Source organism: Callithrix jacchus, chromosome 15 (assembly GCF_049354715.1).
Source record: "Callithrix jacchus isolate 240 chromosome 15, calJac240_pri, whole genome shotgun sequence".
Classification (NCBI taxonomy): Eukaryota; Metazoa; Chordata; class Mammalia; order Primates; family Cebidae; genus Callithrix; species Callithrix jacchus.
In genome coordinates, this window is record NC_133516.1 from 61,973,137 (window position 1) to 61,986,416 (window position 13,280).

General features: G+C 38.8%; 1 protein-coding gene across 1 annotated transcript in view; it reads left to right on the plus strand.

Moving 5' to 3' along the window:
• Positions 1-13,045, plus strand: part of ITPR1 (inositol 1,4,5-trisphosphate receptor type 1) — a 354,215-nt gene extending 341,170 nt beyond the window's left edge. The window contains exons 61-62 of the mRNA XM_054245889.2: positions 2,119-2,280; positions 11,685-13,045. Of these exons, the coding sequence (XP_054101864.2) occupies positions 2,119-2,280; positions 11,685-11,771 (249 nt within the window). The 3' untranslated portion in view covers positions 11,772-13,045. The remainder of the gene's footprint in view (positions 1-2,118; positions 2,281-11,684) is intronic.
• Positions 13,046-13,280: the final 235 nt, after the last annotated feature.

Here is a 13,280-nt window from a genome sequence, read left to right on the forward strand (position 1 = left end):
TTTATGCAGAGTACAGGAAGGTAGAAATTGCCCTTTTTCTCCTCCAGCGGTCATGGTAAGCAGCTCAGGCTTACTACTTAAGCATTTGTTAAGGGTCCATGTAGAAAAAGAATTGTATATCATTCTGTCCTTCCATAGCTTATACTAAGGTGGTTCCTGCCTTCATAAAGCTCACAAACTAGTGACTGTGACTCTGCCCGCCCACCCACCAATATCTTAAGCAAACACTCTATGACTCCTTGTTGCCAATGTAGTATGACTTCTTGTGGTAGTTTTCATCTAGGTCTTATTTGGCTTCTCTATCACTAGGTGGCCTTAGGTCATGATGCAGTCTAATGATCTCACTTGATTTGTAATGTTTGGACATGTCTCATGAAGTATTTTAAATATACTGATGCCTTCTATATACAGCAGAGGTGAGCAAACACAGCCTGCTACCCGCATTTGTAAAGAAAGTTTTATTGGAACATGGACATACCCATTTATTTATTTACTGGCTGTTTGGGGGTTACAACAGAGTAGTTGAGTAGTTGTTACAGTGACCAGGTGACCCATAAAGCTGAAAATATTTACACAAAAAATGTTGCCGACCCCCATGGTGTACACAAAGCAACAATTACTCACCATTCTGAGTGTGTGTGTGTTTGGGTGAGAGGGCTTGATTTGTTTTAGAAAGACCATTAAGTGTATCCTTATAAGATGAAACTGGTCCAGGTGAGAATGACACCAGACATGTGGAATGAGTCAGTTTTCTTCCCTTGGTCTCAGGATAAGCTTTTCTTACTGTTCATTCCTGCCTCTCTGTACAGAACTGATATATGCGGCATGCTCTTTGGGAGAAAGGCATATGTGGGCAGAAGGAAGTGAGGTGGGAGGAGGAGTTGTCCCATTCTGTTAACCAGTAGTGAGAAATACTGTTTACAGGCATAAGCTATAGACATCAAAAGGATGGAGATGGACGGGGGAGGAAACTGAATGGGCCTTTCTTAAACTAGTTGCCAGCACTCATCAACCATTTCAGGCTGGAAGGAAAAGGAAGCAAGAGGAGTAGTTTCCGTAAGCCCACAAATGGGGACCTTGACGGGCGAGGGAGCCGATTTCCCATTTTCAGCCTCTTAATGATCCCTCACCCACACAAGTGCATACATGCACATGTAGCTGTTAAGTGCCAGAACACTTGGGACCTTAAAATTCACCTCACTTAGAGTGTTTGCAAAACGTTTTCCCAGTACAATGCATTTTAAAACACACAGCATAATATGAGATTCCCGGAGCAGTCAAATTCATGGAGACAGAAAATAGAATGATGGCTGCCAGAAGCCGGGGGATGGGGTTAGTGTTTAATGGGGATGGAATTTCAGTTGCAGAAGATAAAAAAATAGTTCTGCAGACAGATGATGGTGATGCTTGCACAGCAGCGTGAATGTACTTAATGCCGCTAAACTGTATGTTTAAAATGGCAAATTTTATTTTATGCATATTTTACCACAATTTAAAAAAAAAAACTCATCAGCCATGTAATTTGCAAAGATCAGAGGAGCAGTGGCAGTATTCAGATTTGGAGATTAGGACTCTTGTTTGGAACCTATGTTTCCCTTACATTTAAATGTAAAGCAACTTCCTCTTAGAATTAAGAGTTCCACTTGTATGCAATTAAAACGATAGCTACTGAACAATTAAAATAAACAGCACACTAGTTCTGCAATAGACAGAGGTAACCTAATGAGAGTTGGGTTAGGAAACATGGCATGGTAAGCTGGCTTTTTTTTTTTTTTTTGAGACGGAGTTTTGCTCTTGTTACCCAGGCTGGAGTGCAATGGCGCGATCTCAGCTCACCACAACCTCCGCCTCCTGGGTTCAGGCAATTCTCCTGCCTCAGCCTCCTGAGTAGCTGGGATTACAGGCACGTGCCACCATGCCCAGCTAATTTTTTGTATTTTTAGTAGAGACGGGGTTTCACCAGGATGGTCTTCATCTCTTGATCTCGTGATCCACCCACCTCGGCCTCCCAAAGTGCTGGAATTACAGGCGTGCACCACCGCACCCGGCCCTCTTGTTTTTACCTCTAGAAGTGACTCGGTCTCTCTCTCTTTTTTTTTTTTCTAATATGGATTCTAGGAAAGAAACCTTGACTGGTTCCCCAGGATGAGAGCCATGTCATTGGTCAGCAGTGATTCTGAAGGAGAACAGAATGAGCTGAGGAACCTGCAGGAGAAGCTGGAGTCCACCATGAAACTTGTCACGAACCTGTCTGGCCAGCTGTCAGAATTAAAGGATCAGGTAAAGAAAGGAAATCCCAGTCCCTACCCCCCATCCCCACTCCCATTCCTCCCTACTATCATCACATCATATGTGATGAGGAAAAATCAGTAGTGCTTATGTTACAATGTTGACGCGCTTCACCTAGATGGAAAAGGGAATCGGGCCACAGAGGACAAACCCACTGACTCCTCCAGTCTCCTCGCCCCAACCCTTTCACTGCCCTTTTGCAAGATAAGGTCACGGTGCTACTTTGAGTGCTGCTCAGGACGTGGTTTTAATATGAAAAACAAAAGCAAAAAATGGGAAAATACAATATACTTCAGTGAAGTCCTGTCCAAAAATCACTATACATAAAGCTATACTTTTTTATTTTATGCACTGGTGGAAGATTAAAAGCTATTTCTTCCTAGCCCTCAGACTTGTCATATCTTCACCCCAGATATTTAAATTCAGCATCCTGGACTAAACCATAGTCATGGAAAAACCCTTTTGGTTTCATTCCTTTCTCAGTGGCTTATAGAGTGACTATTATAGTACAAGAATTATATCAGGTGCTGGGTATAAAACAGTGAACAATATAGACATACTCCTGATCTCACGGGGCTTAACCGTCTACAGAAATACTGCCCGCATCCTGCTTCCTATCCGTAACCTAAGTGCTTTGCCCTTATCGTATGGATAGGAAACAGGATGCGGGCGGTATTGCGGGCAGAATTTAAATGGGAAACAGGGTGTTTCCCATTTAAAATAAGTTGTAGGGGACGTATTTATACCAAATCATTTGTGCTTTTCCCCCCACTTTTCACTCCATTGAAATGAACATGCCCCAGTCACCAGGTGGTTATCTAGTGATAGGATGCAGCTGTGTGCTAAGGACTTGTATCCTGGGTGGTGAGCAGACTCTGATTGGTTTTATTAGTGCTTTTCCATAAGTGACTGGGACAATCATTTTCCATCCAGCATTTTATATGAGTTTCTGAAAGCTCCTTAATCAACTCCATAGACAAGATTATAATGTTGCACAGCAACAGGCATGGGCCATGTCTGTGCTGGAGGTAAGTTGCAAGGTATACCCACAGGTGATTTATCACTCTTATAAATACCGTAACTAATGAAGACCGCATCTAGAATACTCTTACTGGAGATGCTTTACAGGGCATCTTTAATACTCATACTTTGAATTATGTTAATATATCTTTTCAAACTAAATTATTCCAAACTGTGCCCCAAGATACCACTGGGCCTCAAGTTTTCTTTTGTCTGTATTAAGATGCAAATAAAAAAGACTAATAAGAAAAGAAGGCCCTATTTATGAAGGCTGTCTATAGCTCTGAGCTTGGTAGTAACATAAAATGAGTAATAATCTAAATAAGTAAAACAAGTGAAGATCTAACTAACTAGATTACTTTGCTTAATACTAACATTTTACCGCCACTGTGAAACGCCTGGCAAGTGTTCTGTAGGCCTAAACTGACTCATGAGGACACTGGTGGCTACAGCTGCTTCTGGCACTGCCTCCCACAACCCCCCATCAAGGTGAACTTCTTTACGAATCCTGCAAGCTTTAGTTGTCTTCTTCTCCCATTTGAGATGTTTAAATTAGGTACCAAAAAATCTTACAGAAACTGAGCTAATACTTAAATATAAGAACAGTTCAGTTCTCCATAAAATCTGGTGCCATTTTCCAAAGAAGCAGAGGATCTTTGTTTCACGCCCATGGTACTGGAATTGCAACAGTGAGGCATTCTAGCTCTCACGGGCCAATGCAACCAGCATTCATTCTTGCTGACTCATTACTGCTTCTCATTGTCATACTTGGAAGCTTTTGGGGGGTATGTTTCAGTTGATCTGAGAAACTGGGTATTACCAATTTACTAGAGAGTTTCTTAAAATGTATCTGAAACTATTAATGGGCATTCTCTGGTGGCAAAACCAAGCAACACCTCCCTACACTACCTGTCCTTTCAGAGCTAAGAATCTGCTGTTTTGTTCACATAGAGTGATTCTGAATCTGCTTCAGTGCACACCTTGCAAACCAGTGAGCCTAGTCAAAGGGGTGATTTGAGCTGAGGACTCAGAGTGAAGAATACAGGTACAGGAGAGTACCTGAGGCTTCAGATGTCATCTCATCTCATTCCCTTATTTTTTTGATGAGGATGCCAAAGGAGTCCAGACGGCTCTTAGGCATGGCCAGGGCAGGAGCTCCTGCTCCCCTAGTCTGGGTGGGGGTGTGTGTGTGTGTGTTTTCATTTGCTTGGTTTTGTTATGTGCTGTACTGTTTGCCTTTCATGGTTGACTGTTTAAATTCTTAGTCTTTTTTTAAAAAAAAAAAAAAAGCTTACAGTTTCAGAAGTCACGTTGCATCATATACTTAAATGGTATGGGGGATCCATTCATTGTCATTTTATACAACTGAGCACAGTAGAGACTTGGCATTTCTAAAATCCAATATAAGATTATTTTGGTTAAGCCAAAGTTTTAGTTTAAACAAAATATGTAAAATTTGATTACATATGGACTAAGGTTCATTAAGTGACATTAAAACCAGTATGGTTTAAACTGCTTGATTCCAGCCTTTTATGCATTTTTTTATTTTGAAGTTGGCAGTTGGAACCACTCTTTAGAAAGCCCTTCCCCTGTGAATAAATTTGAAATTGAACTGTTTTTTTCTTGGAATATATTATAAGTTAAAAAGAAGCACGAGAAACCAGTAGTACATTCTCAAGTGCTTTTACCAGGATTGAGCTACTCAAGTTCAAGTTTTAAGGTATCCAGAATTACAGGAAAAATTCTGCATAGCTTTTTTTTTTTTTTTTTTTTTTTTTTTGAGGGGGCAGGAGGATTTGCATCTTTCCGAAGGAACTAGTCAGTGTTTTTTTTTTTTTTTTGGTTATGTAACTTCCTACAAACCTTTAATGCATTTGAGAATCAACTTGTTCAATAGATTTGAATTTTATTAAGATTGGTTATAGCAATCATAAAGGTTTAAAACCCTTCATGTGCAAAACATATTAAAAAGTCATGCAGATATGTTAGAGAGCTGCTCTTTCTTAAATAGTAATTGTGAGAATTCTTGTTCTCTGGGGGAAAAATTTTTGAATTAAAAAATAAAAGCCCCACGAATGACTAGTGAACAAGAAACCTTGTGATATTTTTTAAAACAGCTATGAAAGAATACCATTCACTAGTAAAAGTGCTAGAAAACACAAAAATTGCTCCATTACTTGTTTTTTTTTTTTTTTTTTCAGATTTTAAGATTCAAAAATCAGCAGAATGGAGCAATGACAGCTTAAACGTAGATGACTTTGGTCTTAATCTTTACTGTTATTTTCTTCTTTAGTTGTTTTGTTAATCTACCAATTTGAGGGAAAAAAAGTTCTTGTGAGGATATTAGTAAAATTATGGTTAGTGGTGTCACTTCTATTATTGCCAAGCATGGTTGGTTAGGATTGCTCTTCTAAGTATTACTTAATGATGCATCTCATCTTGAAGTGTCCCCTCCCAAGAGATTCTGAATACTAAATGTGATTCTCTTACATTCTTATTCCAAGGAGGAGAACTAATGTAAGAACTTAAAATGCTTTGTGCATGTTTTCTTCATAATGCAAAAGAGCAAATCCTAAGAAGGGCTAACTTTCTTGAAAATGTGACTGGCTTCCTATAGGACGGTGACCATTGTTTTTTGTTGCTAGGAATACAAGAAGTGCTTGAAAATTCAGATTAGCATGTTACAGCATTTGGCATTTTTCATGCAAGAGGGTTATCTTGCTAAGATTAACTGCTTAAGGACAGAAGGAATAACAAAAGATTAGAATAACTGCCCAAAGTTGGAAAATGGAATATTAAACACCCCTTCCTGCATCGATGTTCCTTACACTGTGCTGGGACCACAAAAGAGGACTAAGTCAACATCTGTCCTCTAGATCCAGGATCTAGCAAGAAGGACAAAGAAGTAGACCTCTAGCAATCTGATACAGTATGAATGACTTGAGGCGTGAATACTTTCCTGAAGCACAAAGAAGTAGGTAGGTAGTGGTCCTGTGTGAGGTTTGAAGTGAAGAATGAGTTTAGCTTCTGTAATCTTAAAGCAGGTAACTTCTGAGCTGGCAGAGAAATGCAGTAGGGGGCTTCCCAGGAAAGGAATCAGCATGAGCAACGGCATGAAAATGCATGGCATGCTCAAGGAATAGCAGTATGGACTGGTTAACGCCGTTCCTTCTTTTCGCCCACATGTATGAAACACCTGTTTGCCAGGTGCAGCATTAGGTACTGGGGCTACAAAGATGAATAGATCCTATTCTCTGCCTTCAAGAACTAAAAGTCTAGAGTGGGAGACAAGTAAACAGAGAAATTATAATTAAAGATGGTGAGTGTGTAACCAAGCTATGAACACATTGCTCTGGGAATGAAGAAAAGGGAGTGATTTGTTCATCCGATCTTCAGAAGAGGATTAGAGTAATTACCACAGAAGTCTTCTCAGAATTGGTATTGTAGGAGCTTGGTTTCAAAGCATCAGAAAGAGTTGGCCAGGTAAAATAGAGAGGAACAGAGCATTAGGGATCTACTCCAAGAATCCTAAACGGTATTTCTACATTAATATTAAATCAACATAATTGTATTCAAGGGATGCTTTAGTTTCATTTCTCAGTATTTGAGGCTCATCATTCTGAGCATGACTGATTTTATAAAGCTGTAGAAAGTAACTGTGATTATTTGAGTTTCCTGGCTGTTTAGAATCTGAGTAACCAAGACCTTACTGTCACATGAAAGCAGCTTTCATGTGTTATAAACCAGAAATGTGGCATTTGTGTGCTGTCAATGAACTTTCCTTCCTGTGCCAGCCTTTAATCATTAAGAGGCCAGACCAGCAGATTAAAATTTGCCTATTTCTACTGTATGCTTCGTGTTTTCCTGAAACAATCTTTCAGATGTTTGGCTGCATCTAACTTGTAAAGCTACACTATTCTTCGCTTCTTGTTTAGACGAGTCAAAAGGAGGAATGCTGAAATTCAAGCTAGTTTCTACATTTGTATAGATGTGAAGAACAGCATTGCTGTAACTGCTTATCCTCAAATACATGGGAATTTTGAGATTTGGGTTTTTTTTTTTAAGACTGAGTCTCCCTGTGTCACCCAGGCTGGAGTGCAGTGGCACCATCTTGGCTCACTACAGCCTCTGCCTCCCAGGTTTAAGCGATTCTCCTGCTTCAGGCTCCTGAGTAGCTAGGATTACAGGCATGTGCCACCACACACAGCTAATTTTTATATTTTTAATATAGACATGGTTTTGCCATGTTGGCCAGGCTGTCGAACTCCTGCCCTCAAGTTATTTGCCTCCCAAGGTGCCGAGATTACAGGCGTGAGCCACTGTGCCCAGCCATTTTGAGGATTTTTAAATGTACTATAAATGAGACATCTTATACTACTCAAAATAGATGTTTCAGTATTAGAATTTTGAATACAGTTAGTTACCTTAGATTGATTTTTTTTAAAATCAATAGTGAGTTTTGTTTCAGATGTCGAGAGAGACTATTATCTGACAAAAATGCCAAGGATAGACTTTGGTCATTTTATTTGTTTTGATATAAGAGTAACAGACAGTAATGATGCTTGTAACAAGCTATACAGATAGTATGTGTGAATGTATGTAGGTGGGGTAGGCGTGTAAGTAGATAGGTAGAATTGAACTAATACAACCAGAAATTATGTGAGAATATGAACTAAGAGGCTGGGGAAACCTAAGGGGCCAGAATTGTTGGCCTCAGTTTCTTACAGGTCAGATTTAGTCCTTGGGAGTTTTGAGGGATTTTTTTTCAGTTCCCTTATAATTGTCATTGGAAGATGCCTGCTACTAAAAGACCAAACACTTTAGCAGTTGCCTAATTCCTTCTCATTTAGCAGTCACTTAAATGGCAGTGATGTTGACTTAAATAACATCCATTCTGTCTAAAAGGCCATGGTTAATCAAAACATCAGTCAAAATGTGTGCCTACTATATGCTCAGTTGCAGATAATCTTATCCAAGAGCTTCCCTCATTTAAGAAAAAAAAATATGTATACAAGTTATTAAAAAAAAAAGTGTTCAAGTACATACTCGGTGATCTTGGCCAGTTTGGGAGATGATCGGTAAAACACCTCTTCTAGAGCAGTGGTTCTCAAAGTGTAGTCCCCAGACTGGCAACATCGACATCATCTGGGAAATTGATAGTGGTGCAGATTGATTGGAGCTACCCCAGACCTATTGAGTCAGAACTGTATTTGAACAAACCTTCTGGGTGATTCTGGTGCATGCTTAACTTTAAGAACCACTCTTCTAGGGAAACAGAAAAGAACATTACATGTGTAGCTGGTACTTAAAATGATCAGCAGTATGGCTACCTGAGCAAAGAATTGGCCACTAACCCACATCAGTGGGAGCCTTAAGGTTAGGGAGGAAGGGTGGGTAATGGAATCACTATCTTAAAAAGACAAATGAATAGGGCTGCTAACTGAGGTATCAGGTCACGGCTGTGGAAGTGATAAGGAAGCCAGGCCACCAACTGAAGACTCTTTGCTATAAAGTTTCAGAGCCTTCTTCAAGTTTAAGAGAAAGACTGACTGACAAATTGAAAAGTCAAGGAGAGCTGATTTAACAAACAGGGATGAAAATATGCATACATAAAAGGTCATCTCAAATACAAGTAGTTATTTAAAACAAAATTACAGGGGGGGAAAACGTCTTAATGGCCAACTTTGACATTCAACTTTTTGAGTTGAAAGATTTCAGTAGTTTTAATATAAGCTTTGAGTAAAAGATCCTTCAGTAAGGGTTGAGCACACCAAGATTTAATTTTTTTTTTCCCCCAAAACAAGATCTCAGTTGCCCAGGCTGGAGTCCAGTGGCATCATCAGTGCTCACTGCAGCCTCCGCCTCCCAGGCTCAAGTGATCCTCCCACTCAGCTTCCCAAGCAGCTGGGACTACAGGTGCACACCACCATGCCTAGCTATTTTTTTTTTCCTTCGGTAGAGATGGGGTTTTACTATGTTGCCCAGGCTGGTCTTGAACTCCTGGGCTCTAGCAGTCTGTCCACCTCAGCCTCCCAAAGTGCTGGGATCACAGGCGTGAGTCCACCACGCCTGACTGAGCACACTGAGATTTCTAAATCAATTTGAACACTTAAGATTATCCAAATTTAGCTAAGTTGTAGTGGATTCCCTCTCAAAGTTACCTGCCAAGAGAAGGGTTGTGGGAGAAAAATCTGAACTAAACATCTGAACTATCAGGAAGTAAGATAAATGAATTACTGGAATTTTAACCTAATTGTGAATTTATTTCATGTGTCATATTAGGTTCTCCTTCCTCAGCTGAATCTGTGGGTACAGTGTAGTATGTACCCACACACTTTAAAGATCTTCCTTTAAAGATGTCACTCACCTAAGGAAACTTCAGAGGCTAGCTGGAATTTCCTAATGCAGTTCTTTATAAAAAGTGTTATTGGGGCCAGGCACGGTGGCTCACGCTTGCAATCCCAGTACTTTGGGAGGCCAAGGTGGGCAGATCACCTGAGGTCTGTAGTTCAAGACCAGCCTGACCAACATGGAGAAACCGTGTCTCTACTAAAAATACAAAATTATCTGGGCATGGTGGTGCATACCTGTAATTCCTCCTGAGGCAAGAGAATCACTTGAACCCAGGAGGCTGAGGTTGCGATGAGCCGAGATCGTGCCATTGCACTCCATCCTGGTGAACAAGAGCAAAATTCTGTCTCCAAAAAAAAAAAAAAAAAGCTTTATTGGCCAGGTACATTGGCTCACGCCTGTAATCCCAGGTCTCTGGGAGGCTGAGGCAGGTGAATCACAAGGTCAGGAGATCAAGACCATCCTGGCTAACACAGTGAAACCCTGTCCCTACTAAAAATACAAAAAATTATAATGGCATGGTGGCATGCGCCTGTAATCCCAGCTACGTGGGAGGCTGAAAAAGGGAAATTGCTTGAACCCAGGAGGTGGAGGTTGCAGTGAGCCAAAATCATGCCACTGCACTCCCAACCTTGGTGACAGAACGAGACTCCTACTCAAAAAAAAAAAACAAACAAAAAAACCCCCTTATTAAAAGCTACCTTTTGGAAATACTCAGTCCTTGTAAATCTTCTCATCTAAATTATAACAGAGAAAGCATTTCCACAGGAGCCTAAAAATAGTATTTTGATTTGAGAGGATAATGCTAGTTTTGAAGATGAAAAAATAACCACATTAAAATTGTACCTAGGTAAATTAGTCTTGTTTTATGTTCTCTCCAGATATTTTGTACCAAAAATTAGTTCAAGTGAAAAATGAGATTAAAGCATCTACTATGTGACAGATGCTGTGCTAGGAAATTTACATATAGCCTCTCAGTTCTCCACCAATGGGCTAGGAATTATCATCCTGATTGTATGGATGAAAAAACAGACTTTGATAAGTAAAATGTCAAAACTATTAGAAAGTAGGTCTGATTTCAAAGCCTTTATTCTTTTTACCCTAATTTCTCTACAATTTTAGGAAGCTAAAAGCATAGGAGTAGGACCTTAAGCCACTTGTAACAATGATATATTTCGTATAGCCTTTTTATCTCAGTTGACTTGGATCCTCAGCCTTAAATCCACAACTAAGACTAACTGGGTTGAGAAAAGTCTTAATGCAAAGGCAGAATAAGTATGCCCTAAAATACCTAGAACAGATCTAGAGACCCATCAACAGGATAATATATTTAGTTCAGCAACCAAATGAATAGAATCAACCTCTTATTTGGGGTTTTGAAAGCACTTTTTCATTTGAACTAGTCTTAGGCAATGGTCTCTCTCAGTATCTACTGGGAGGGGTGGGGGCAAGAAATAGATACCATGAATGGCCACAGCATTATTTACAGCATTTAATCATTCTGGACCTCAGAGAGATTTGAGAACAGTTGTGCTAGGTAATTTTTTCTCTCTCACCAACTGCTCAAGAGTCATTGAAGAGAAAAATCAGAACCCATTCAAAGAGTATGGACATAAACCCTATCTCTCAAACCTAGGATTCTAAACACTGCTTTTCTTGATACTGTGGCGTGTTGTTACTATCGTACAAAGCCACCATTTTTCCAATGAGTCTTCAAATCATTTGGAAATGGATTTGGGAAACAACAAAGAATCCTGTGCTTTCATTGTTTTTTGTTTCTTTATGAAGCAAGTAGCATGCAATACTTCTGAATATCACATTGCATGACTAGGTCACAGAATTTCCAATTCTGCCTAAGAAGATGCCCTTTTTGAAGTGCTGTGTTTGATATAGTGATGGTATACTATTTGTAGAAAGTGGGTTTCAGTATAAACCATAACCACAGAGGTAAATCTATGGTTCAGTATGCGATTTGACGTGCAGGAAGTATCTGGTTCTAATGATGAAACTTTTTAACTTTCCAGATGACAGAACAAAGGAAGCAGAAACAAAGAATTGGTCTTCTAGGACATCCTCCTCACATGAATGTCAACCCACAACAACCAGCATAAGCAAATGAAAGAAAGGAATTGTATTTACCTTTTATAATTATTATTAGTGTGGGGATGGCTAATGAGTTCTGATTCACCCATGAAGGTTACATTTATGCTGAATACATTTGTAAATACTCAGTTTTATACTGTATGTATATGATTGCTACTCTAAAGGTTTGGATATATGTATTGTAATTAGAATTGTTGGCATGATGACATTTCATTTGTGCCAAAAATATTAAAAATGCCTTTTGTGGAAGGACTAACAGAAAGCACCTGATTTGCACTTGAACCAGATTATAGATTTAAAAGTATATGACATGTATTTTATATTTAAAACTAGAATAGACAGTATTTATGTTTTTTATAAAACAACTGTGCAATACGAATTATGCAATCACAATAAATTTGTAACTCCCGAGTGTTCTAAAGGGAGTGCACAACTTTGAAGCTGGTGTGTTAATACTATGTAATAAATGGTCAAATATCAAATGATGCTGCTGCCAAAATTATATTAATAGTGAGTTTCAGGCCCCTGGGCATTTTGTACCATGTAATTATCCTATGGTGATGCTGTTTCTCGTTGTTAGTGGCAGCAGTGCCTCCGTCTCATAGTGATAATGCTCCAAGTCTATGAACTGTTAAATCAGCATTCATTTTAAGAAAAGCAACTTTAGTTTCAAAGATACTTTTAAGCTTCTAAAATGATCATTTAAACTATTTCTTTAAATAAGAGAGCCAAATTAGAGGCTCATACTTTAGCTTGTGAAGAAGATAATGAATTTTTTAAAGGGAACTTTTTATGCAGTGTTCAGGATAAATGCATACTGCTGGCCAATCAGTGTCATCTCTTTTGGGTAAATTCTGATGTCACGTTATTAAGAGATGAATAATTGATGGTTTCTAGATTATCTAGTCCAAACAATAGAGTTTTTTTTCTTCATCTGAACCAACATACTACAGTAGCTAAGAAGTATTAAAACTATATACATCCATATAAAGATGAAATATGAACTATCTCATTAGAAGTCATAGTTGAACACGAACATGTTATTCTTCTGAAAGAGCCACATTTTGGTTTTATTTGTCACATGATTTCTTTTCTTGATGGATGAAAAGTATGAAAGGAAACTTTTATATCTGTTGCCTAGTTTTGTACATGGATCTCATTTTACAAGAGAATCTCTCTGCAAAAAAAGTTTAAAAATGCATTGAAAGCAGAGTTCTGAACTGAGTAAAGTTTGTAAATGCATATATTAAAATATTTAATAAATGAAGCAGAATAATATACAGTGATGGCTGGTGGCTTTCATTTGGCATTTGTGACTTAACTGCTATTCCAGTTATATACTTTCTGTAGGATCAGTTTGAAATACAATTGGTTTAACAGGTTAGTTCAGAAAATGTTTACCTGATCATTAAAACCATTTGCGGTTGTTTGTTTTGACAACTCTGAGGAGAACTATTAGAACAAACATTTGGGAGTATTTAGTACAAAATTCATTCATTCATACTTCTGGATTAATG